The 24,556-nt window shown below is 35.9% G+C and overlaps 1 protein-coding gene across 1 annotated transcript in view; it reads left to right on the top strand.

Moving 5' to 3' along the window:
- LOC106879427 (focadhesin) overlaps positions 1 to 24,556 on the top strand; it is a 301,702-nt gene that overhangs the window by 234,052 nt on the left and 43,094 nt on the right. Inside the window, exon 29 of the mRNA XM_089351161.1 lies at positions 9,946 to 10,023. Within this exon, the coding sequence (XP_089207287.1) occupies positions 9,946 to 10,023 (78 nt within the window). The remainder of the gene's footprint in view (positions 1 to 9,945; positions 10,024 to 24,556) is intronic.

Below are 24,556 nucleotides of genomic sequence, written 5' to 3'. Positions count from 1 at the left end.
ATGTTTTTGTGCTTGATGATGACTACAATGGAATAGTAGTAGTATTGGTGGTGGTGGTGGTGGTAGTAGTAGTAGTTGTAGTAGTAGTGGTGGCAGCAGTGTATATCTTTGAACATATATGCCTCCTCTTATATACACATACATACACAGCTGTAACTATGTGTATATATAGATATGTGTGTGTATGTATCTCTATAGATCTATCTACACACACACTCACACACACACAGGTATGGTTATGTAGTAGTAGTAGTAGGAGTAGGAGTAGTAGGGTAGTAGTAGTAGTAGTAGTAGGAGTAGTAGTAGTAGGAGTAGTAGCAGCAGCAGCAGCAGTTAAGTTTAGGGTCGCATCTTTCCAAGGGCAATGTCATAGGTTGTGTATGACATTTTCTGAAATCTAGCTAGCTTCCAACAAAAATAAAAAGAAAGAAAGAAAGAGACAAAGAAAGAAGAATGGTGTATACAGGGGTTGGACAAAATAATGGAAACACCTAGCATCATAGCATCATAATTTTGAAATATCTATAAAACCATCAAAAGCTTGTTTATTTTTATGTTTTTTGATTTAATATTAGTGTTGCTTAATATGTTTTGCTTCAGATATCATCAGAAAAAGGTAATTAAAATTCATTAAAATGACAGATCTATAGGACTTTCAAAGAGGTCAAATTGTTGGTGTTCATTTAGCAGGCGAGAGTATAATGAAAACAATTGAAATGTTTTGTGGATCAAGAAGTACTGTCTCAAAAGTAATGACAGCCTTTGAGGAAAAGGGAAAAACCGCCTCGTCAAAACAAAACTCCGAAGAAAACCAAAACTTTCAGATAAGGAACGTCGGACTCTTACGCAAATTGTTAGAAAGGATCACAAAAGTACAACTCCCAAAATTACTGCAGAGCTTAATGACCACCTCTAGAACACAGTTTCCACAAAAAACTGTCCGCCGGGAACTGCACAAAGCCGGATTTCAAGAGAGGGCTGCAATCAGAAAACCACTACTTTCAAAAACAAATGTTGCAAAGCATTTAGAGTGAAGTAAAAACCTACAGAATTGGTCCCTAGAGCAGTGGAAGAATGTTATTTTCTCGGACAAGTCATCCTTTACCTTATTTCCGACTACTGGCTGAGTATATGTGTGGAGACAGCCAAAAGAAGCATTTGACCCAGACTGCCTTCTTCCAACTGTTAAACACAGAGGAAGATTTGTGATGATCAAATTCATCCTAGGTTTGCAGAACTGTTTCCAGAGGGAAATGTAATCTTTCAGGATGATAATGCACCAATTCACACAGCTAAATTTGTTACTGAATGGCACGACGAACATTCTAGTGAAGTTGAACATCTTATCTGGCCACCACAGTCCCCAAATCTCAATATTATTGAACATTTATGGTGCATTTTAGAAAGACAAGTAAGGAGTCGATATCCTCCACTATCATCACTACAGGAACTGGAGACTGTTTTAGCTAAAGAATAGACAAAAATTCCTTTGGAAACAATTCAAACTTTGTACGTGTCCATACCTCATAGAATTCAAGCTGTAATTACAGCAAAAGAAGTCCTACCCCATATTAAAATAAATTTGTTTGAAATTTTAATGCATTTCCATTATTTTGTCCAACCCCTGCAGATATTTCTCAATTAGAAAATTAATTAATTTGAAGTAATTATATAAAAGTACTTGTATAGTATTTTGAAAAACAAAAACAAGAACACTTTCCTCAAAAATGTAAGAAAGTAAAAGTAGAATTTATTTGTAGTTTCTGTAGTTCATTGTTATCTTTTAGATGTTTTAGTTTTTGGACTACATCCACGAATAAGTTTTAACTGAATGAATCGACCTCAACTTTCTTTTCAAGTCTGGCACTTATTCTATTTATCTCTTTTAGGAAAACTGCTAAGTTACAGAGGCATACACACACCAACACCAGTTGTCAAGCAGTGGGGGAGGAACAAACATAAACACACACAATCTAGATATTACTTTATAGGTGCAGGCGTGGCTGTGTGGTAAGAAGTTTGCTTCCTAACCACATGGTTCTAGGTTCAGCTCCACTGTGTGATACCTTGGGCAAGTGTCTTCTACTATAGCCTCACGCTGGCCAAAGTCTTGTGAGTGGATTTGGTAGACAGAAACTGAAAGAAAATCTGTCATATATGTGGACCATCACTTGACAACTGGTGTTGATCTGTTTACATCCCTGTAATTTAGTGGTTCAGCAAATGAGTTCAATAGATTAAGTACCAGGCTTTACAGAAAATAACTAGTACTAGGGTTAATTCATTTGACTAAAATTCTTCAGTGCATTGCCCCAGCATGGCTGCAGTCTAATGACTGAAACAAGTAAAAGATAAAAGATATATACATATATATGATGGGCTTCTTTCAGTTTCTGTCCACCAAATCCACTAACAATGCATTGGTTAGCCTGAGGTTATGATAAAGGACACTTCCTTAAGGTGCCTGACAGTGGGACTGAACCTGGAACCATGTGGTTGGGAAACAAGCTTCTTACCACACAGACACCTGTTTACATTTTTTGTGCATTTTCATAAAGAACAACTTGAACTATCTTCAGGATGGCTTTGAGCTGTAATTCTTGATCTAAAGATAGTCTCAACATCTTTTAAAGGCAGTTTATCTGAACTGCAGTGGATTTATATGTTTAAACTAGGTATGGGCTTGGCATAGCTGCATGTATACATATATATGTGTGTGTGTGTCATACATTTTAATAGTACTCAAACTCTAGGGATGTTTGTCTGTACCCAAAATATCTCAGAAATAGTATATTTTATCTTAATTTTATTTGCATATTTAATTTCATATTTACCTTTGGCAGTACAGTACAAATTTGTGTGACATTTGGACTTCTATTTATTAATGAAAACGAGTAAACACAATTTTTGTTTGTTATTTCTTGATGAAAAAACATGGCTTCCTTGATGTCAACACACATATACAGATAAACACACATATAATGGATGTCATGGTATGTCAATCAACACAAACACATGTCTGCTATCTGTGACATACACACACGCATAGTCTTCACGCTCTCTGAGGGAAAAAAACATCGACTTTTTGACGTACACAATATTTTAATCATTTAGAAATATTTTTAACTGAATGTGATTTCAAAAATGTAAGTTGTTTGTACAGTAAGTATTTATATTTTAGCTTTCTTTAAACTGACAATATTTTAATGTTTTTTTTTTATTAAATTCAAGTCGTTAATTTCCATAAACAATTTTTAATTATTTACTTTCTTTTTAAAGTGAAAGAGGAGAAACTGAAAGATGTATGTACATGTGTATGAAGTGGACATGTGTGTGTTAGAGAAAGAGAGAAAAAGAGTGAGTGAAAGGGTGTGTTGTCATGAATACGTACATACATCGACACATATGTGTATATCTCTTTTGTATGTATGTGTGCATTTGTGTGAGTGGGGGAGAGAGAGAGTGTGTGTGTGAACATGCGTATTCTCATGTATGTGTAAGTGGCACTCTCTCTCTCTCACTCTTTCACACACACACATCTATTTCAAATACACGTTCATTCATCTTTCACTTTAAAACAAAAGTAAATAGATAAAAATTCTTTACAGAAATTAACGAAAACCAGCTGATCCAGTTCTAAGAGTCAAAGTGAAAGTTCACCTCAAGGGAATATCATTACAAAACTTTTTTGGAGTACATTGAACATATCTCAGCTCCAAAGATTTGGCTGCTATTTCTTGCATGCCCTACTATCACGTAACAGCTATTTGTGATAAATGACCCCAAAATACTTGTTACATGGTAGCAGGGTGTGCAAGAAATAACAGCCAAATCTTTCCTTTTCCGGAGAAAGGAGCCATTTACGCATGATTTTGATGTCGCATTCATTGAATGTATGTACATACATAAATATGTACAAGAAAGACAAGTAAAGGTATAGTAAATAACATACAAAATAAGTTCTTGATTTATTGAAATTGTACCCATTTCTAGAAAAGATAGGAAATTCACTGAATATCAATTGTAACCAGCACCAAGCAAGAAGGTGAGATAATCTCAGATATAAAAACTCCAAAATTGACATTCTATCAAGAACAAACTGATTGTCAAGGAACAAGAGGACATATGCAGACACCTTTTCCTATCTCAATTGGTATCATCAGCACAGCAGTTGTCCTAACTTGTGTCCAGCTGTACAAGATACCTAGAGATATATACAAAAGAGATTATTGACCTTTATTTGGAGCTGGTTCCAATTGCTATCATGCTATTGTTCTACCTTCTCTGGAAATGGAAATAATGAATTAACAAATTATATTGTATGTCATTTAATATACCCAATGTAGCTTTATTCATCACTGTTATTCAGATACAGTGGCCATTCTGGGTTATCTTTACGCATTTTTGTTATGTATATGTATATGCATGTACATTCAAGTATGCATGTGCATGTTTATATATGTATGTGTGTGTGTGTATATATATATATATATATTGGCATTAGGAAGGGCATCCAGCTGTAGAAACTCTGCCAAATTAGATTGGAGCCTGGTGTGGCCATCCGGTTGCACCAGTCCTCAGTCAAATCATCCAACCCATGCTAGCATGGAAAGCGGATGTTAAACGATGATGATGATGATATTTGAAGGTTTGGAGCTGATGTACAGAAATTATATTGAAAAAAATTAAGGTACTCAGAAACCTGGATGTTTGTACATTTACAGATTTTTATTAATGTCACATTAAATGAAACGCTTTTCACCTAGTCGTGAAATTTGAAAAACCTACACGACTAGGTGAAAAGCGCTTCATTTAATATGTGACATTAATAAAAATCTGTAAATGTACAAACATCCAGGTTTCTGAGTACCTTAATTTATATATATATATATATATATATATATATATATACACACACACACACATGGTTCTGTGTTCTGCCACTGTGTGGCACCTCGGGCAAGTGTCTTCTACTAATAGCCTCAGGTCAACTGATTTGGAAGACAAAACTGAAAGAGTACAGTTCTATATCTAAGAGATGAGGAATTGTGTACATTATTTACATTATTTACATCTGACAGATATTTGTCCTCATCTTGTTTGTTGTTAACACAACATTTCAGCTGATATACCCTCCAGCCTTCATCAGGTGTCTTGGGGAAATTTCAAACCTGGGTTCTCATTCTTAAGGTATTTTTCTGTTATTATTATTATTATCATTATTATTATTATTATTATTATTATTATTATTATTATTATTATTCAGGTCACTGCCTGGAATCAGTGACCTGAATAATGATAATAATAACAACAACATAGAAAAATACCTTAGGAATGAGAACCCAGGTTTGAAATTTCCCCAAGACACCTGATGAAGGCTGGAGGGTATATCAGCTGAAATGTTGTGTTAACAACAAACAAGATAAGGACAAATATCCGTCAATAAAACTGAAAAGAAGCCTGTTATATACGTTTGTGTGTGTCTGTGTTTGTTCCCTATTACACCACTTGACAAACAGTGTTGGTTTGTTAACATCCCTCTAACTTAGCGGTTCAGCAAAACAAGACAATAGAATAAATACCAAGTTTTAAAAAAGTGTTAGGGTTGATTTGTTTGACTAAAAATTCTTCGAAGTGGTGCCCCAGCATGGCCACAATCTAATGACTGTAACAACCAAAAGACAAATTATAAAAGATATATGTCTGTGTGATATTGACAAATATTTTGTGAACGTAGCATGTATATTATCTGAAAGCTTTAACTTATTAACATTAGCAAAGAACTTTGAAGAATTTCTATTTTCATCTATTTTCTACATAGAAATGTAAAACATAGATTTAAGCGTTTGATTCAAGGAAAATATTAAATGTTATATATATGTGTGTGTTCACACTCACACACATATGCACAATAAAATAAAATCTGCATATTTTGTATATTTGAATTTCTGGACAAAACATTTCATTTCCAGCAAAAATACACTGCATCATATGCATGTTTTTAGCATTCATTAGCTGTATTGTAATACAGATATTTTTGAAGTGTTAGCTCAATATTATGCTTGCCAGATTTCACTAGAATTTTTTTTAACAGAATCCTTCTAATAGTTATCCAAACGTGGTCACTGTTTCAATACTACTACTGCATTAAATGCAGTATGTTACACAAAAAGCTCAACTTTCAGAATTTATAACTAAATTCAGAAGGTGGCTGTAAATATCGGTGATATTGACAAATATTTTGTAGATGCACCAAGAATATTATCTTAATGTATTAGCTTTGGTAAAGAACTCTAAGAAAGACAAACTTTCTATTTCTGAATATTACACAGAGAAATATAGATAGTTTAAAGTGTTTGACATGAAGAAAATAAATCTAATTAACCATACAAGAAAAATAAATTTACATATTCTGCTCTATACAGTCAGAATTACTGGGCAAAGTATTTTATTCTTAACAAAAAGATGATGCCCACTTATTTCCAACTTCAGCCTTTGTCGGCAAGTGTTATAACAGTTTTTGATAGGTCATTAGTTAATATATAGATGCATGTGTGTATATGTTAAATGTATGGGTAAGTCTCTCTCTCTCTCTCTCTCTCTCTCTTGCTGTGTGTGTGTGTGTGTATTAGGTATAGGATTCAATAGAATCTAGGTACACCAACACATAGGGTGCCAGACATAGCTGGGTACAATAACATAAGATTCACAATGAAGTAAAACAACAATGAAGGTATCAAGTATTTGTAGCATACAGTAGATATATAAGTATGAAATTCAATTCAAGCCATAGAGTTGATATAGTTGTAAAATAAGAGAACATAGACGAGATTCAAAATTTACATTCGCTGTTCCAATAGAATTTTATTGATGTTTTTATGAATTACGTCATAACATTTAATCCGCCATCTTCAGGTAAAATTTTAAACAGTTATCAGACAGAGACAGATGAGATAATACATTAGTCATTACAAATTCAAACCAACATTGTTGGATAGGTAGTATTTTGAAAAGAACATTCAAATTTATAGAGAAATTAAGAGTAGCTTTAAGGGACATGCCTATTAAATCCACCCCTATTTCCTCCACTTGTAGTCCCATGGGTTACTGTGTTGTGTGTAGTTGAGAAAGACACCAAACACTCTACTTGCAACACCAAGACCAAGCTGGTAGCTAACATCAAGGAAGTATTTAAAGATCTTCCAAGGGACACAGTGAAGAGTTCATGCATGAAGTTCTAGAGCCATCTTCAGGCCGTGTTGGAAGCTGAAGGCTGCTACTTCAAGTAAACTGTTATCTCCCGGCTATAACTTTGTTCAAATTTTTCATGTTTTTAAAACACCATTATTTTTGGATGGGATATAGTGTTTCCTTTTCTTTTTATACAAACATTTTTTCATTTGTCCCTCACCACCACTTGATAACTATTGTTGGTGTGTTTATATCTCTGTAACTTAGCAGTTTAGCAAAAGGGAATGATCAAGTACCAGGCTTAAAAGAAAATAATATAATGGGATCAATTCATTCTACAAAACAATTTCTTCTAGGTATATATAAAAGAAGGAAAAAGAATGGAGATAAGGAAGTTAATAATTGTTTATTATTAACAAATTAGTCATCTTTGCTTCTTACAGCTGTTTCAATTAATACTCAATAATCTAATTACAAATTTGTACATTAAATTTACATTAAATTGTACATTAAATGTGACATGAGTAAAATTTCATCAGATTCTGCTGAAATGAATTGATAAGCCCTCATATAATATCCAAAGGTACATCTTTTTCTTTCTGATGAAATCATGCTCATGTCACATAAATGTAAATTTATTGTACAAATTTGTAATTAGATTATTGAGTATTAATTGAAACAGCTGTATGAAGTGAAGATGACCAATTTGTTAATAATAAATTATCAACTTCCTTATCTCTATTTTCTTTTCTTCTTTTAAATGAATATAAACTATATGCTTTATATATACCTATTGTTTTAAGGGAATTTCATTCCCCCAAAATACTAGGTATTGAATCAGTATTTACTTGGATGCAACCATCCCTTCACAAGGTTCACATATCCTCTAATTAAATTTATATTATACACACACACACATATATATATATATATATATATATATATATATATATATATATATATATATATATATATATATATATATATAGGCGCAGGAGTGGCTGTGTGGTAAGTAGCTTGCTTACCAACCACATGGTTCCGGGTTCAGTCCCACTGTGTAGTACCTTGGGCAAGTGTCTTCTACTATAGCCGCGGGCCGACCAAAGTCTTGTGAGTGGATTTGCTAGATGGAAACTGAAAGAAGCCTGACGTATATATATATATATATATATATATGTATATGTATATGTTTGTGTGTCTGTGTTTGTCCCCCCCGCCAACATTGCTTGACAACCAATGGTGGTGTGTTTACGTCCCCGTAACGTAGCGGTTCGGCAAAGAGACCGATAGAATAAGTACTAGGCTTCCAAGAATAAGTCCTGGGGTTGATTTGCTCGACTAAAGGCGGTGCTCCAGCATGGCCACAGTCAAATGACTGAAACAAGTAAAAGAGTAAAGAGAGAGTATATATATATATATATATATATATATATATATATGTGTGTGTGTGTGTGTGATATTGTCTATATTTATTCTTATGCGTGTATGCATGTAGCATAGCTGTGATACAGTGTGTAACAACAGAGTATGACTAAATAGTTACGCAATTTGCTTTGTAATCATAAAGTCCTGGGTTCAGTCCTACTGGGTGGCATCTTAGGCAAATATCTTTTTGCAATAACTTAGCGTCAATTCATATCTTGTGAGAGATTTTTAATTTAGTTCACTTTAATCCTTTTCTTACCCTAATTATGTTGAAATACAATGCTTTTGTTTGGATTCAATTTGAAAATATTGAAAAATCTAGTCAAATAAATATGTTTATGTATTTGTTTTGCAAGATTCGTGTTGAAACAGATATTGTTATACTTTATTTCATTCATTGCCAATTAAACACATGTACTATTTCTTTGATGTTCAATTTAGTTTTATTAGTTTTTCTTTTTTTTTTTCTCCATGAAAGTACTTTTGTCACACACTCTGTGACCTCATCAGAAACTCTCTGTCTCATGTGTCTCCCCTTGCCTGCCTATTCCATTTTGTCGAGTAAAATAGCCTTGTCATTATTAAGCTTGTGTTTGGGACATGAGTAAACATGAAATTTTAAGAGGAGCCTTTAAATTACATCATTTTAAAGCAGAAAGTTAATATCATAGATCCAGGGCATTTTAAATGGTTTGGTATCAAAAAGATTAAAATGCTTTTTAATTTGTCAGATAAAAACTGGTCAGCATAGAAATATTTCTTGTTCATCATGCCTGCTAGAATTGAATTTAAATCAGGAACAGAACCAGTGAGTTGCATTATTAATATGGGATTGGGTAAAGTTATTGGTTAATGAATTATTTATGAGAAAGAGAAAAATCTAAACAACAAAATTTCTCAAAGAATTTAAAGTTTCTTCAGGCATGATTGAGAATGGTACCTTGCAATGAGCTGTTGAGATTGGTTTAAGATAGTTATTTTAATTCTTCAGAAAAGCAATTTGGTTAAGAAATCTTTGTACCGTATTATGTTACAATTTGCTTTAATATTAATTACAACAAGATTGTCTCAGTGATGACTTTGTAAATTCATAATGAATTTTTACTAGATAAAATATATTACTAATTGATGTAGCTCTTTGTGTGTCATGTTTGCTGTCACAAAGAATAGAATAATCAAAACTAGGGTGTAAGGAAACAACATTTTTATTGTTTTAAATGATTATTGATGACTACATATATCCAGAGGACATTCAATTAAATCATAAGTAAAATGCTTTGTGAAAATATGTATCACAAGTATATAACAATTATTTATATTTGTATTTAGGACACACCTACACTGGAGCGAGTATCAGCACTTGGAGCTTTAATGGCACTAATTGGCTCTGAAAGAAGCCTGATCAATGTAAGTATCTTAAAATTCCTTAACCATTTTGATATCATTATTGTTGTAACTGCTTTTGGTTTAGCTACAAGTTCATACATTTCAAAGTCTTTTGATATAAAATGAAAGAAAATAAGTTATTTTACAAACTCCTACCTAACAATGAAGAAGTTTGCTTTATATGCAGTATATATATATATATATATATATATATATATACCAGAATGAATACCACAGTTAAGTATGCTTTCAGTGATATATCTGCTTTAAGTATGATTCAGAGATTACTATTTTAAACTAATATCATTTCTGTCATGCATGAAATTTTTTTATTTAGCCTCCTGCTGGCTAATCTGAGCATGAGTGATTTTTCAGTCACTGTTTCATTATATCAGTAGTAGTGGATTTTGTCCATTTTCCATGTTGGCAGGGGTTGGACGGTTTGACTGAAAACTGGTAAGCTGGGGAGCTGCACCAGATTCCGATCTGATTTGACAAGGTTTCTATGACTGGATGCCCTTCCTAGTGTCAACCACTCCAAGAGTGTAGTGGGTGTTTTTTATGTGCCACTGGCACAGGTGCTATTGACCTGATACCAACATCGGCCTTGGCTGTGGTCTCACTTGGCTTGAGAGGTCTACACAAGTACAGTATATTGTCAAAGGTTTCAGTCACCTGTCACTGCCTTCATGAGGCCCAATGCACAAATGGTGCTTTTTACATGCGACTTGCATGGGTGCCAGTCAGACACCACTGGTATTGGCCATGACCTCAATTTCACTCAGCTCAACACGTCATCACAAGCACAGCAGTTACATAACACTGACATATATATATATATATATATATATATATATATATCATATTTCAGATCAGATGATGATGATTATGATTATGCCAATCCTTATGGCAATGGACCAGGGACATTCATCATTCTTTGCTACACACTCTACGGCGAGCTGGCAGAAACGTTAGCACACCAGGCGAAATGCTTAGCCGTATTTCGTCTGCCGCTACGTTCTGAGTTCAAATTCCGCCTAGGTCGACTTTGCCTGAGGATGTGACCAATCATGTGTATATTAACATTAACCTCATTATCACCCTAACTTCCACTTTTCCATGCTTGCTTGATTTGGCTGGAGTTTATTGAGGCAGATTTTCTATGGAGATGTCTTTTTACAGAAGATTGGAAAGGAATGACACCATCTGTGTGATAGTGATGCCCATTTACAGCTATCATGTAATGTCATAACAAACAGACACAAACACACACACACACACACACACACACACACACACACATATCCTCATCATCATTTAATGTCCATTTTCCATACTTGTTGGGACAAATGGAATTTTCTGATGCAGAGTTTCAATATTTGGATGCCCTTCCTCTCACCAACCCCTGCCTGTTTCCAAACCAGGTAGGCTGTGTGGTAAGTAGCTTGCTTACCAACCACATGGTTCCGGGTTCAGTCCCACTGCATGGCACCTTGGGCAAGTGTCTTCTACTATAGCCTCGGGCCGACCAAAGCCTTGTGAGTGGATTTGGTAGACGGAAACTGAAAGAAGCCCATCGTATATATGTATATATATATGTATGTGTGTATATGTTGTGTATCTGTGTTTGTCCCCCCAACATCGCTTGACAACTGATGCTGGTTTGTTTAGGTCCCCGTAACTTAGCGGTTCGGCAAAAAGAGACCGATAGAATAAGTACTAGGCTTACAAAGAATAAGTCCTGCGGTCGATTTGATTTGACTAAAGGCGGTGCTCCAGCATGGGCGCAGTCAAATGACTGAAATAAGTAAAAGAAAAAAAGAAAAAGAATAACCAGTCATGTTTTTTTTTTTTTTCATAAAACACTGACAATGCTGCTTCTTTACAACCATCATGTGAAGTTAAGACGGGCGTATACACACACACACACACACACACATACAAACATGTGAAAGTATGTGAGAGTGTGTGTGTGTGTGTGTGTGTATTTCAGATTATATTTATAATCTCTTTTACTTGTTTCAGTTATTTGAATGCGGCCATGCTGGAGCACCGCCTTTAGTCGAGAAAATCAACCCCAGGACTTATTCTTTGTAAGCCTAGTACTTATTCTATCGTTCTCTTTTTGCCAAACCGCTAAGTTACGGGCACGTAAACACACCAGCATTGGTTGTCAAGCGATGGTGGGGTGACAAACACAGACACACAAACACACACACACACACACACACACACACACACACACACACACACACACACACATATATATATATATATATACGACGGGCTTCTTTCAGTTTCCGTCTACCAAATCCACTCACAGGGCTTTGGTCGGCCTGAGACTAAAGTAGAAGACACTTGCCCAAGGTGCCACACAGTGGGGCTGAACCTAGAACCATGTGGTTGGTAAGCAAGCTACTTACCACACAGCCACTCCTGCGCCTACTGAGTACTGAGTACTTTTGTTTTGTTTCATGTGAGTTCTTTCAGATGCAGGCATGGCTGTGTGGCAAGAAGTTTCCTTACCAACCACATGGTTCTGGGTTCAGTCCTACTGTGTGGCACTTTTGGCAAATGTCTTCTACTACAGCCTCAGGCTGCCAAAAGCATTTTGAGTGCATTTGGTAAACAGAAACTGAAAGAAGCCAGTGATGTGTGTGTGTGTGTGTGCGTGTGTCTATGTTTTCCCCCCACCACTATTGTGACTGGTGTTTGTATGTTTACATCCCCATAATTTAGTGGTTGGGCAAAAGAAACTGCTAGAATAAGTACTAGGCTTAAGAAGAAACTAAGTACTAGGTTCCATTACTTAGACTAAAATTCCCCAGCACACCCGCACAGCTGCAGTCTAATGAATGAAACAAGTAAAAGATAAAAGATAGATATGGCTGTGTGGTAAGAAGCTTGCTTCCCAACACATGGTTCCAGGTTCAGTTTCACTGCATAACACCTTAGGCAAGTATCTTCTATTCTAGCTTCAGGCCAACCAAAACTTTGTGAGTGGATTTGGTAGATGGAAACTGAAAGAAGCTCATCATATATGTATATATATTCTTTTCTTTTACTGGTTTCAGTCATTTGACTGTGGCCATGCTGGGGCATCGCCTTTAATGAAACAAACTATATATATGACAGGCTTGTTTCAGTTTCTATCTACCAAATCCACTCACAAGGCATTGGTCCCATGCAGTAGGACTGAACCAAGAACCGTGTGGCTGGGAAGCAAGCTTCTTACCACACAGCCACACCTGCGCCTACTATATATTTACATATGTGTGTCTTTGCATCTTTGTTTGTATCCTCACCGTTGCTTGACAACCGATGGTCGTGTGTCTACATCCTTATAACTTAGCATTTCAGCAAAAGTGATCGATAAAATAAGTCCTGGGGTCAATTTCTTCGACTAAAACCCTTTAAACCAGTGCTCCAGCATAGCTACAGTCAAATGACTGAAACAAGTAAAAGAATAACAGAATAAAGAACACATATTGTGTGTGTGTATAAATATATATATATGTGTGTGTGTGTGTGTGTGCGTGTGTATAAGTATATATATGTATATATATATAAGTATATATGAGTATATATAAGTATATATATATATATTTCTATTTGTGTGTGTGTGTGTGTGCATGGGTGTATAAGTATATATATATATATATATATATATATATATATATATATATATATATATAAGTATATATAAGTATATATATATATATATATATATGGGTGGGTGTGTATATATATATGTGTGTGGGTGTATAAATATATAGATATATATATATACACACACACACACACACACACACATATATATATATATGTGTGTGTGTGGGTGTATTTCTATGGTTTTACATGGTTTTAATATTAAAATGTGTATATTTTCTTGTTTTGGTTAAACTGCTCTCACTCAGAGTAAAAGGCAGACTGTATGACGCATGCGTACGAACAACCATGCTACATGGCAGTGAAACATGGGCTGTAACTGCTGAGGACATACGTAAGCTCGCAAGGAATGAAGCCAGTATGCTCCGTTGGATGTGTAATGTCAATGTGAATACCCGTCAGAGTGTAAGTATCTTGAGAGAAAAGCTGAACATTAGAAGCATCAGTTGTGGCGTGCAAGAGAGACGATTGCGCTGGTATGGACATGTGGTGAGAATGGAGAAGGATAGCTGCGTGAAAAAGTGCCACACCCTAACAGTTGAGGGAACCCGTGGAAGAGGTAGGCCCAGGAAGACCTGGGCTGAGGTGGTGAGGCAAGACCTTCGTACATTGGGCCTCACCGAGGCGATGACTACGGACCGAGACCTTTGGAAATGGGCTGTGCGTGAGAAGACCCGGCAAGCCAAGTAAGATCGTTGCCAGTGCCCCTGGACTGGTTCTTGTGCGGGTGGCACATGAGATGCACCATTTTGAGCGTGGCCGTTGCCAGTACCGCCTGACTGGCTCCTGTAGGATTTTCGAGCGAGATCGTTGCCAGTGCCCCTGGACTGGCTTGTGCGGGTGGCACATAAAAGACACCATTTCGAGCGTGGCCGTTTTCGTGCGGGTGACACGTAAAAGCACCCACTACACTCTCTGAGTGGTTGGCGTTAGGAAGGGCATCCAGCTGTAGAAACTCTGCCAAATCAGACTGGAGCCTGGTGTTGCCATCCGGTTTCACCAGTCCTCAGTCAAATCGTCCAACCCATGCTAGCATGGAAAGCGGACGTTAAACGATGATGATGATGATGATGATGCTTAACAGTCGTCTTGTTTTCTACTTGCACAAGTTTTGTCATTTGTGTTTCATCTCACCACAGATACCATTATAAAATTTTCCAATTTATTTGTTATCTATTAATTATGGTTTCTGTTTGAGATACTGACAATGATAGATTATTAATGCCAGCCACCCTCTGCTCAAGAATTGATAAATATTAATCACAGTTGTTATCATTGTCATCACCATCACTACCATCATTATCATCACCATCACTATCATTCTCAATATCATCATCATCACTAACATGCATCATAATTATCATTATCATTACTGTCACCACCATCACTATCCACATCATCTTCATTTCTATCATCATCATCATAAACATCATCTATATTATTATAATCATTACCACTGCCACTGTGTTGGCACTCTATCATTTATGACGTCGAGGGTTCCAGTTGATCCGATCAACGGAACAGCCTGCTCATGAAATTAACGTGCAAGTGGCTGAGCACTCCACAGACACGGGTACCCTTAACGTAGTTCTCGGGGATATTCAGTGTGACACAGTGTGACAAGGCACAACGGAAACAGGAAGTAAGAGTGAGAGAAAGTTGTGGTGAAAGAGTACAGCAGGGTTCGCCACCATCCCCTGCCGAAGCCTCGTGGAGCTTCAGGTGTTTTTGCTCAATAAATACTCACAACGCCCGGTCTGGGAATCGAAACCGTGATCCTATGACTGCGAGTCCGATATCCTAACCACTGGGCCATTGCGCCTCCACACTACTGCCACTACTGTAATGATAATCATGTCCAGTGTTTTAGCATTTGTTTGTCTCTGTAAGCAGGGTTTGGACAGGTAATTCTTGCATGAGGAATTGACAGAATTAGTTATGTGCTAAACTGATGGTAAATCTGAAACCCAAAGTACTGATGGGGAGAGGATATGTGTCAATAACCATTATTCCAAAGGAGAATTCTTAGAATGTCAATAACTCCAACTGTCTGAAAAAATGTAATGTCTGATATTTGGGTCTTTTATCCTTCAACAAATAGCAGAAAAAGTGAAAGGTGCTGTTTGTCTGGTAAACAATAGCAGTGGTCTTCTAGTTTGGAATGCAGATTTCTGTAAGGAGTTAGGGCTCTGCTACCTCAAGTGTTTATGGAAAATTAAGGAGTAGTGTTAAGGGCTGAAAGGCCATCATCATTGGGGATGTCAGAATCGAACTATTTTACAGCTATGGTGGAGATAAGTTTGGTGAGTTCAACTACAAAGTAAAAGAGTTGAAGAGTGTGAGTCAGGGATTGCTCTTGTGAATGTGGGACGGAGAGGCTGCAACCAGAGTTAACATAAGAGAAGTAGAGAGAAAATAAAATTATTGTTGGTTGTGGGAAGTGACTGAAGAGGAAGATGTGAGAGAAGTGGAGAAGATCTGGAAGGTGGGAAAGGAGAGAGAGAGACATTAACCAGGGAAAGAACAACAACCACAAGTAGTAAAGAGAGCACAGTAAAAGCTGTATGAATAACCACACATGTATATACGTAATGAACATGTACACTCAACCATATCGGTATCCAGGTGTGAAATGTACAGCTGTACAAGCACACAAAATCACAGATGTACTGAAAAAAGAGAATGAAGCTGAGAAAGTCCTGAAAAAGAAAGTGAAGGGGAAAGACGATATTAGAAACAAGCTGATGTGGTGCCAGAATCAGAGGTTGAGGTAGCTTTTCAAACCATGGGGAGCAAAAGGGAGCAGAATCTCTTGGGTGTTCAGGGCTACAAGTCTGCCACAGGCACCATCAACTTTGAGTACTCAGGATTTTTTTAATGCAACTATTATAATCCATATGCAACTTACATCTGATTCATCTTATATGTTTTATTTTTTTCTGAGATCCTTTGTACTGCATCATTTATGCATACTGACATTACACATCCAGCAACAGTATACTCACCTCTTTTCTTTCTCACCTTTGCAAATCCTTGCAATCAGCACCTAGGTTTCAGTATCTTACACTTCACATACGCATGTAAGTATGTATGTACATACTGGTACTCCATCTGTTATGACAGTGAGTGTTCCAGTTGATCTAATCAATGGAACAGCCTACTCTCTGAGGGAGAATAACTTTGTAGAGGGAGTGGCACCCTGAACTTTTTTCCTCCCCATTCTTTTTCTGGCTCCTATGCTTTCAGCACACCTGTACTAATTATATCATTGTGGTAGCAAACACTATTGACTACTTCTAAGGAGCCTTCTGAGTGGTTAAAATATATTTTCCCAGTGCACTTCATTTTTAATGCCCCTATATACCAGCTGCGTGTGTGGGTATTCTTTGTTCTTAGCCCATGTGTGACCCCACTACACTGCTTATACATCCATTGTTTACATTGGGCATACTGTATAGAGTATCAAACTACTTTTCTGCACCTGCAAACCACAATTTCCCCAAGATAGCAGCAGAATGTGTTTTATTTACCATAATACTAGTTTTGGTTACTTTCAGGCCTTTCTTTTCCAGTTTTTGTTTCTCTAACTGGAATTTCTCCTCTATGTCTTTCACATATTTTGCCATAAGGGCAAGGGCATTAGCATACAGGACTTCTCACCAACTATCAACCTTAAACTCCTCTGTCATGCTTAGAGTACTATAACAAACAGAAGCAAGCTGAGTTCTGAGTTGTGTGAATATCCAAAGTGAGAATTTATCACCGTATGCTTTTGTGAAAGCATGGTAAAATTTTGCATAAAATGATGTTGATGCGTGTGTGTCTGTTCTCTTGCTTTGACATCACATAACAGTTGTAAATGAGTATCACTGTCATGCAGACAGTATCCTTTGTTTCCACTCTTCTGCAAAAAAAAAAAATGTCTGGCCATGAGAAAACATTACCTTGCTTGAAAACAGTTGGTTATCCAGCTGTAGATCTGTTTCAAGAAATTCTGTCAAGCATGGAAGAGTGGATGCTAAATGATGAAGTTGAAGTCAGCAATGTAGGACAGGGACCATTGTGCAGATCATGGAAACTAGTATGCATGTATATATGAGTGAGTGTGTGGACAAATGAAAGAAAGTAATACTCAGCACATTTGGTGAGAGTTACATGGGAACAAGTCAAACTGTTATAATAACAAGTAACAGGAGATCAAATAACAGGAAATAAGACAAATTCAAAATGGCGTCTAAATGTTGAGCTTTTATTGGTAAACTTGGATCATGTTGTGTTATTGGTTTGGAAGTGACATCAGATCATATTATTGTTCTTTGCATGTAGCTGAATCAAACTGTTATATTATACACACACATGCATGCATACATTTATGTATGCATACATATATATGGGTATGTGTGTGTTTTTACTTGTATTAGTCATTGGACTGTCAGTGGCCATGCTGGAGCACTATCTTGAAAGATTTAGCTGAACAAATCAATTACAGGACTTCTTTTAAATGTGTTACTTATTCCAGCAGTCTCTTATTGCCAAACAGCTAATTTATGGGGACACAAATAAACCAACTCCAATTTTTAAAGTAGTGAAGTAAGGAAAGACACAAAATACATACACTGTGGGATATAAACTGCTTCTCAACCATATGGTTAAAGGGTCGCATGTCACTCTATGGTACTTGATTGAATAAGTGTCTTATACTATAGCCCAGGGGTCAACCAAAGCTTTTCGAGTAGCATTGGCAGATGGAAATTGTAAGAAGCCATCGTATATGCATATATATATACATACATATGTTTGTGTGTGTGTGTGTGTGTGTGTGTGTGTGTGTGTAGTCATTCATTCATTATGAGGTCATACACATTTTCCATCTCCCAACTTTACATTAGTTGGTTTAAGGCTTTTACAGATGACATTTGCTCAAGGTACTGTGCAGTGGAACTGAATCCAAAAGTGAACTTCTTAACAATACAGCCATGCCTCTGTATGTATATGTATGTGCATACATGAATGTGCATGACTTAGATTATTCAGCTCATGATCATAAGTTTGTGGCAGCACATTGTTTCCTTCTGCAAAACACTTTATTTCATGTTGCCAAAAATAAGTTGTACCTGTAATTAAAAGGGTCATCCTTGTTACATTCTGTGACACACTGAATCTCCCTAGGAACTATGTTAAGTGTATGCATATCTGCAGAATGCTCAGCTGCTTGTACATTAATTTCATGAGTAGGCTGTTCCATTGATCAAATCAACTGGAACACTCACTGTCATAACAGATGAAGTACCAGTATGTACATATATACTTACATGAATATATACACACATTCATGCATGAGATAAGTGTACCAACACTGTGGCTATTGTTTATGAATGTTTAGATGGAGATCATACGCAGTACTTTTAATAAAAATATTACTGCAAAAGTATAACCTGCTGATAAATCATGAGAGCTTCAGCAACCAAGAACATTGATCTTCTAAAATAGTTCTGTTTTTCTAAAGATTCCTCAGAGATTCTTTATCTAACCTCTCAACTGCCAAAGTTACAAAGAATATATCTCCTTATGTAAAACATAAACAAACTATTATTGGCTTCAAGTAGTTTACATGAAAATATGAGGTTGACAGTGAAGATTTAATAATAGAAATAATAGAAAGCTAGAGTGGTTATTGTGAATAAATATGCATACAGAAATTATATGCAATACATTAAACAAATGTATTTAATCTTTCTGTGTAAACATAACCTATTTGTAAATAACAAATACTCGGACAATTGAAGTTAATCTTATTTATTTGTACTTCACCCTTTTATTACCATATTTCTGTTGAAATATACTGCCTTTGTTACATTGAATTTTGAAAATAACGAAGAATCTAGTAAAATTACTTTGTCATTATTAAACTGGTGTCTAAGGTGGTAAGCTGGTAGAAACATAAGCACACCAGGTGAAATACTTAGCAGTATTTCGTCTTCTGCTATGTTCTGAGTTCAAATTCTGCTGAGGTCAGCTTTGCCTTTCATTCTTTTGGGGTCAAGAATTAAGTACCAGTGAAACACTGGGATCAATGTAATCAACTAGTTCCCTCCCCCAAATTTCAGGCCTTGTGCCTAGAGTAGAAAGGATCATTAAACTGGCATCTGGGACATAAATTAACATGAAATTTTGAAGGAAGGCTTTAATTTAGATCATTTTTAAACTAAGCTTTTATCATAGAGCTAGGGGCAATATTAGGCAGGTTGGTATCAAAACAAGTTAACATTTTTGTTGTTATACTTTTGTTGAAATACTGACTTCTTTTGAGTTAATTTTGCAAAGAATGATAAATTTGGTAAAGTAACTTTGTCATTATTAAGCAGGTGTTTGGAACAAAAAAATAACATAAAATAAAGAAAATTGGCCTCAACAAATTTCATCTAACTCATGCAAACATGAAACAGGGGACATTAATATGATGATGATGGCAGTGGAAATGATATAACTTCAGATACTAAATGTTTTTAGAATGTAAGAAGCACTGCTGATGCAGTAGAATGTGGTACTGACTTATAAAAACATTTAGTATATTTCATAGTATATTGTGTTTGCGTAATGAAGTACCACGTACCTACAAATCTTTAATGTTTACATACCCGTTCCAGGAATGCATCTAATATGTAAATTGGTATATCCAATAACTTAACGCCACTGTATGAGGTAGCTATATATGCAATGTGTTCAGAGGCAAGAGTGGGCTAGATGAGTGCTGAAGGGGCAACAACTCCCAAAATGTGGCATATACACTCATTGCTTGTTTACATCTGATGTATCGATATGAAATGCTATAGCAAATATCAGTGCTGGGTATAGTTTCTATAGAATATCTGTAGAAACAACCTTAACAAGAATGATGTAAGGAGTAAGGACTTTCGAGCAAGATCGTTGTCAGTGCCCCCGGACTGGCTCTTGTGCGGGTGGCACATAAAATACACCATTTTGAGCGTGGCTGTTGCCAGTACCACCTGACTGGCCTTCATGCCGGTGGCACGTAAAAGCACCCACTACACTCTCAGAGTGGTTGGCGTTAGGAAGGGCATCCAGCTGTAGAAACTCTGCCAAATCAGATTGGAGCCTGGTGTAGCCATCTGGTTCACCAGTCCTCAGTCAAATCGTCCAACCCATGCTAGCATGGAAAGCGGACGTTAAACGATGATGATGATGATGATGAAGCACTGCTGATGTAGTAGAACATAGTACTGACTTATAAGAACATTTAGTATACTTCATAGTATATTGTGTTTGCATAAGGAAGTATCACACACCTACAAATCTTTAAAGTTCCAGTGTTACACAGATTCTGCTCAAGACAGTTATATGAAAGTTACAGATGTCTGTAGAATACTCAACCACTTAGAATATGATATAGTCAATGCGAAATGTAGTTTCTGTTGATCAAACATCTAATTCATTCATCATTAAACTGGATGTTTAATCTACCGTCAGTGTAGTCTGTAAATATGAAAAGAGCCACATCTTTTGGAATCCTATTTAAACCAGCCATATCCAGCTAAAATATTCTGTCTCATCTTCTCGTCTACCAGATCTGACTTTTCACGTGTACCCTGCTATGTCAATCTAAAAATAAACAATCACATTACCGAAAACTTGAACCTACAATTAATTCAAAATAGTGTAAACAAATAAGCATTACATTTGGCAGTTATCTGAATGCTGAAGGATTAAGGAGATCTTTTTTGAACTTATGTCTTTGCCTCTGGGATTGTTTTCCTACTTTTTATTTTAAATCTATGACACTTCCTCATGCAAAATTACTCAACCATGAAATAATGCCTCTAAATGTGATTTATGAGTATTGCGTGTGATATCATTATCAACATCATTATCATGTTAACATCCACTTTCCTGCATGAATCAGATGGAATTTGTTAAGGCTGATTTTCTATGACTGAATGCCTTTCCTGTCACTAATTCTCACCTGTTACCAAGTAAGGTAATTTTTCTTCATAGCCAAAGGTAGTGAGCTGCCAGAATTGTTAGCACAATGGGCAAAAAGGGTGGTGGCATTTTGTCTGTCATTACATTCTAAGTTCAAATTCCACTGTGGTCAACTTTGCCTTCCATCCTTTCAGGATCAATTAAATAAGTACCAATTGAACAGTAGGGTCAACGTAATGGACTTATTCTCTCCCTCATGTTGTTGACTTTGTGCCAAAATTTGAAACCAATATTTCTTCAAGACGAGACATGTTTTACATGGAAGGCTGCAAGAAACACCATTTGTATGACAGTGCTGCTACAAATATATATATATATATATATATAGTGTACTGTTCTGTGATGGTAAGATCAACAAAATAAGTACTCCATCTGGTGAGAGATAAATATCTAGTATATATAAATCAATATATGTGTGTGTATATTGATTAGCACATACATTTCCACAATTCTCAATCAATTATCACCAAACTTTACACACACATTACTTATGTCTCAAGGATGGTCATGCACTATAGCATTTTTCCCTAGGGCACCTGCATAAATGGAAAAAACTGGGGAAAACGGTGGTTTACACGGGTTTTTCTCTAATCCATAGTATGTACCTAGTTTTTTTGTATGTAGGGTCTTCCATACTTTTTTAAACTATATGGTTGTAGAGTTCTATATTTAAGAGATGAAGAATTATGTACATTATTTACATTTGGCAGATATTTGTCCTCATCTTGTTTGTTGTTAACACAATGTTTCGGCTGATATACCCTCCAGGCTTCATCAGGTGTCTTGGGGAAATTTCGAACCTAGGTTCTCATTCCAAAGGTATTTTTTGATGACCATGGGCATATGGTGTAGTGGTTAATAGTACAGGCTACTAACCCCAAGATTCCAAGCAGTGTCCTGAATAATAATAATAATAATAATAATAATAATAATAATAGCGTTGAAAAATACCTTAGGAATGAGAACTCACCTGATGAAGGCTGGAGGGTATATTATCTGAAACGTTGTGCTAATTTGGTTAGGGAATATTATAAAAGTGAAAGGATTTTGTCTATATATTTTGACTGTCCACCTGTGATGGTGATGAATGAAATTGACTCAGAACACTGTACGTGATGAATATTCAATGCCAAACAATCTTAATCTCCATATTGAAACTGCATTAAACTATGGCAAGCTTACCTTTACTTATTCTGAGTTACTTGAAAGGTGATGTTCCCTTCCCTCTCTTCTATTTGTTGATACCTTTGTTTACCTACCAATACATTGTTTCTTTTTAAGGATGCTTATTTACCTAGTTTTTATATTTCAAATGTGACATCCTTTCACTGTGAATTACTAAAGATTCAAAGCGGTATTCGTGAACTGAATGTTTTCAATTTTCGTTACCTGAAGTCAGTTTCAGAGTGGTCGTACACTGTAAGCACGTAGCAAATACAATTCTTTAACTCTACTTTTTCAAGTACGTATTATTTTGCCATTTTTGAACATACCAATCATACTTCTCTCTGAAGAAATAGCTCCCTTTGCTGTTGAATAAAATAAACTCACAGAGGGGGAGTTTCAACATCTTCCTTCAATTTCCTTACACCATTTATATGGCTGTTTCTGACAAGAAATTTCACTTTCATGTAAAACAACTATGGAGTCATTATCCATAATCTACTCCCAAAACATTTCAGTAGCTCTACTTTGCATCGCTTGCAAATTTATGTGTTCTATGATAATTTAAGTGCAACGACCTCTACAATAACCAGCCTTCAATTTGATTTTCCATTCCTAGGTTAATCAGAAACATAGATTGCCATACTACTCATAAACCTTTTCAGTAGTTCGATTATCTGGTGAAAAAAATGCCACCAAAGCAACTTTTGCTAGTTACTTAATAAACACACACACACACACACACACACACACACACACACACACATACAGCAGGTTTCTTTCAGTTTCTCTCTGCCAAATTTATTTGCAAAGCTTTGGCCAATCTGGAGATATTGTATAGGAGAAAACACTAACCCAAATGCCCATCAGAAGGACTGAATCTTAAACTATGTGACTGAGAAGTAAATAACAAACTTTTCAACCAAGCACCCATACATGTGCCTTACATATTTTACAAATTTATAACAGGTGTCATTGGTGGTGCCAGGTTTTGAAATAAAGTCTTTTATATCTAACTGAGTTTTTTTTTTTTTTTATCTGATTGGGGATCATGTTTCTTAGAAGTAATGATAATCCAAAATATCTTTATTTTACTCCTTTTGTTTTTGCATGACTTAGAGCAGGAAGTATGGCAACGATTACATTTTTCAAGGCCTCTGAGACCAGTGGGAGGAAGTTATCCTCACAACAGAGCCCAGGCCCAAATGCTTTCAGCAAAGTGTACTCTAGGACCAGGTGTTGGTATTAAACCAGGCAATAAATTAAGTTTATAAAACTGTGTGTCTCCATGCTGCAACAAAATTATATTTCAGTAAATTTGCAGTTATTTTCAAATCTTTCGTTCATGATTTCTGGCCAACAAACAATTTAGAACCTCTATGTAGTTCATTCAGCCTATGGGATATATAGCACCCAACTATCTTAAAAAGAAAGGGTACATTGGATGATGTAGTACTAGATAGACTTTACTAAAATAGATGGGATGATCATGGCTGGAATTCCTATCATGGCTCTGCTCAATCAGTTATTGTGAAGTTACACAGCAACAACACACAGTAACTATATAATTCTCTTGTGTAATTACTGTATGTATAATTAATGCATGTATAATTGACATGTTCTAATTAATGTGTGCAAAATTATTGCATGTATAATTAATGGTAGGGGTCTTATTTAGCCAATATTAGTTATTTTCAGCTAAGTACACTGAGATGTTGGA

Source organism: Octopus bimaculoides, chromosome 4, assembly GCF_046866305.1.
Source record: "Octopus bimaculoides isolate indiv1 chromosome 4, ASM4686630v1, whole genome shotgun sequence".
Taxonomy (NCBI): Eukaryota; Metazoa; Mollusca; class Cephalopoda; order Octopoda; family Octopodidae; genus Octopus; species Octopus bimaculoides.
The sequence above is the reverse complement of the archived record's forward strand: the minus strand, read 5'-3'. Positions and strand labels throughout refer to the sequence as shown.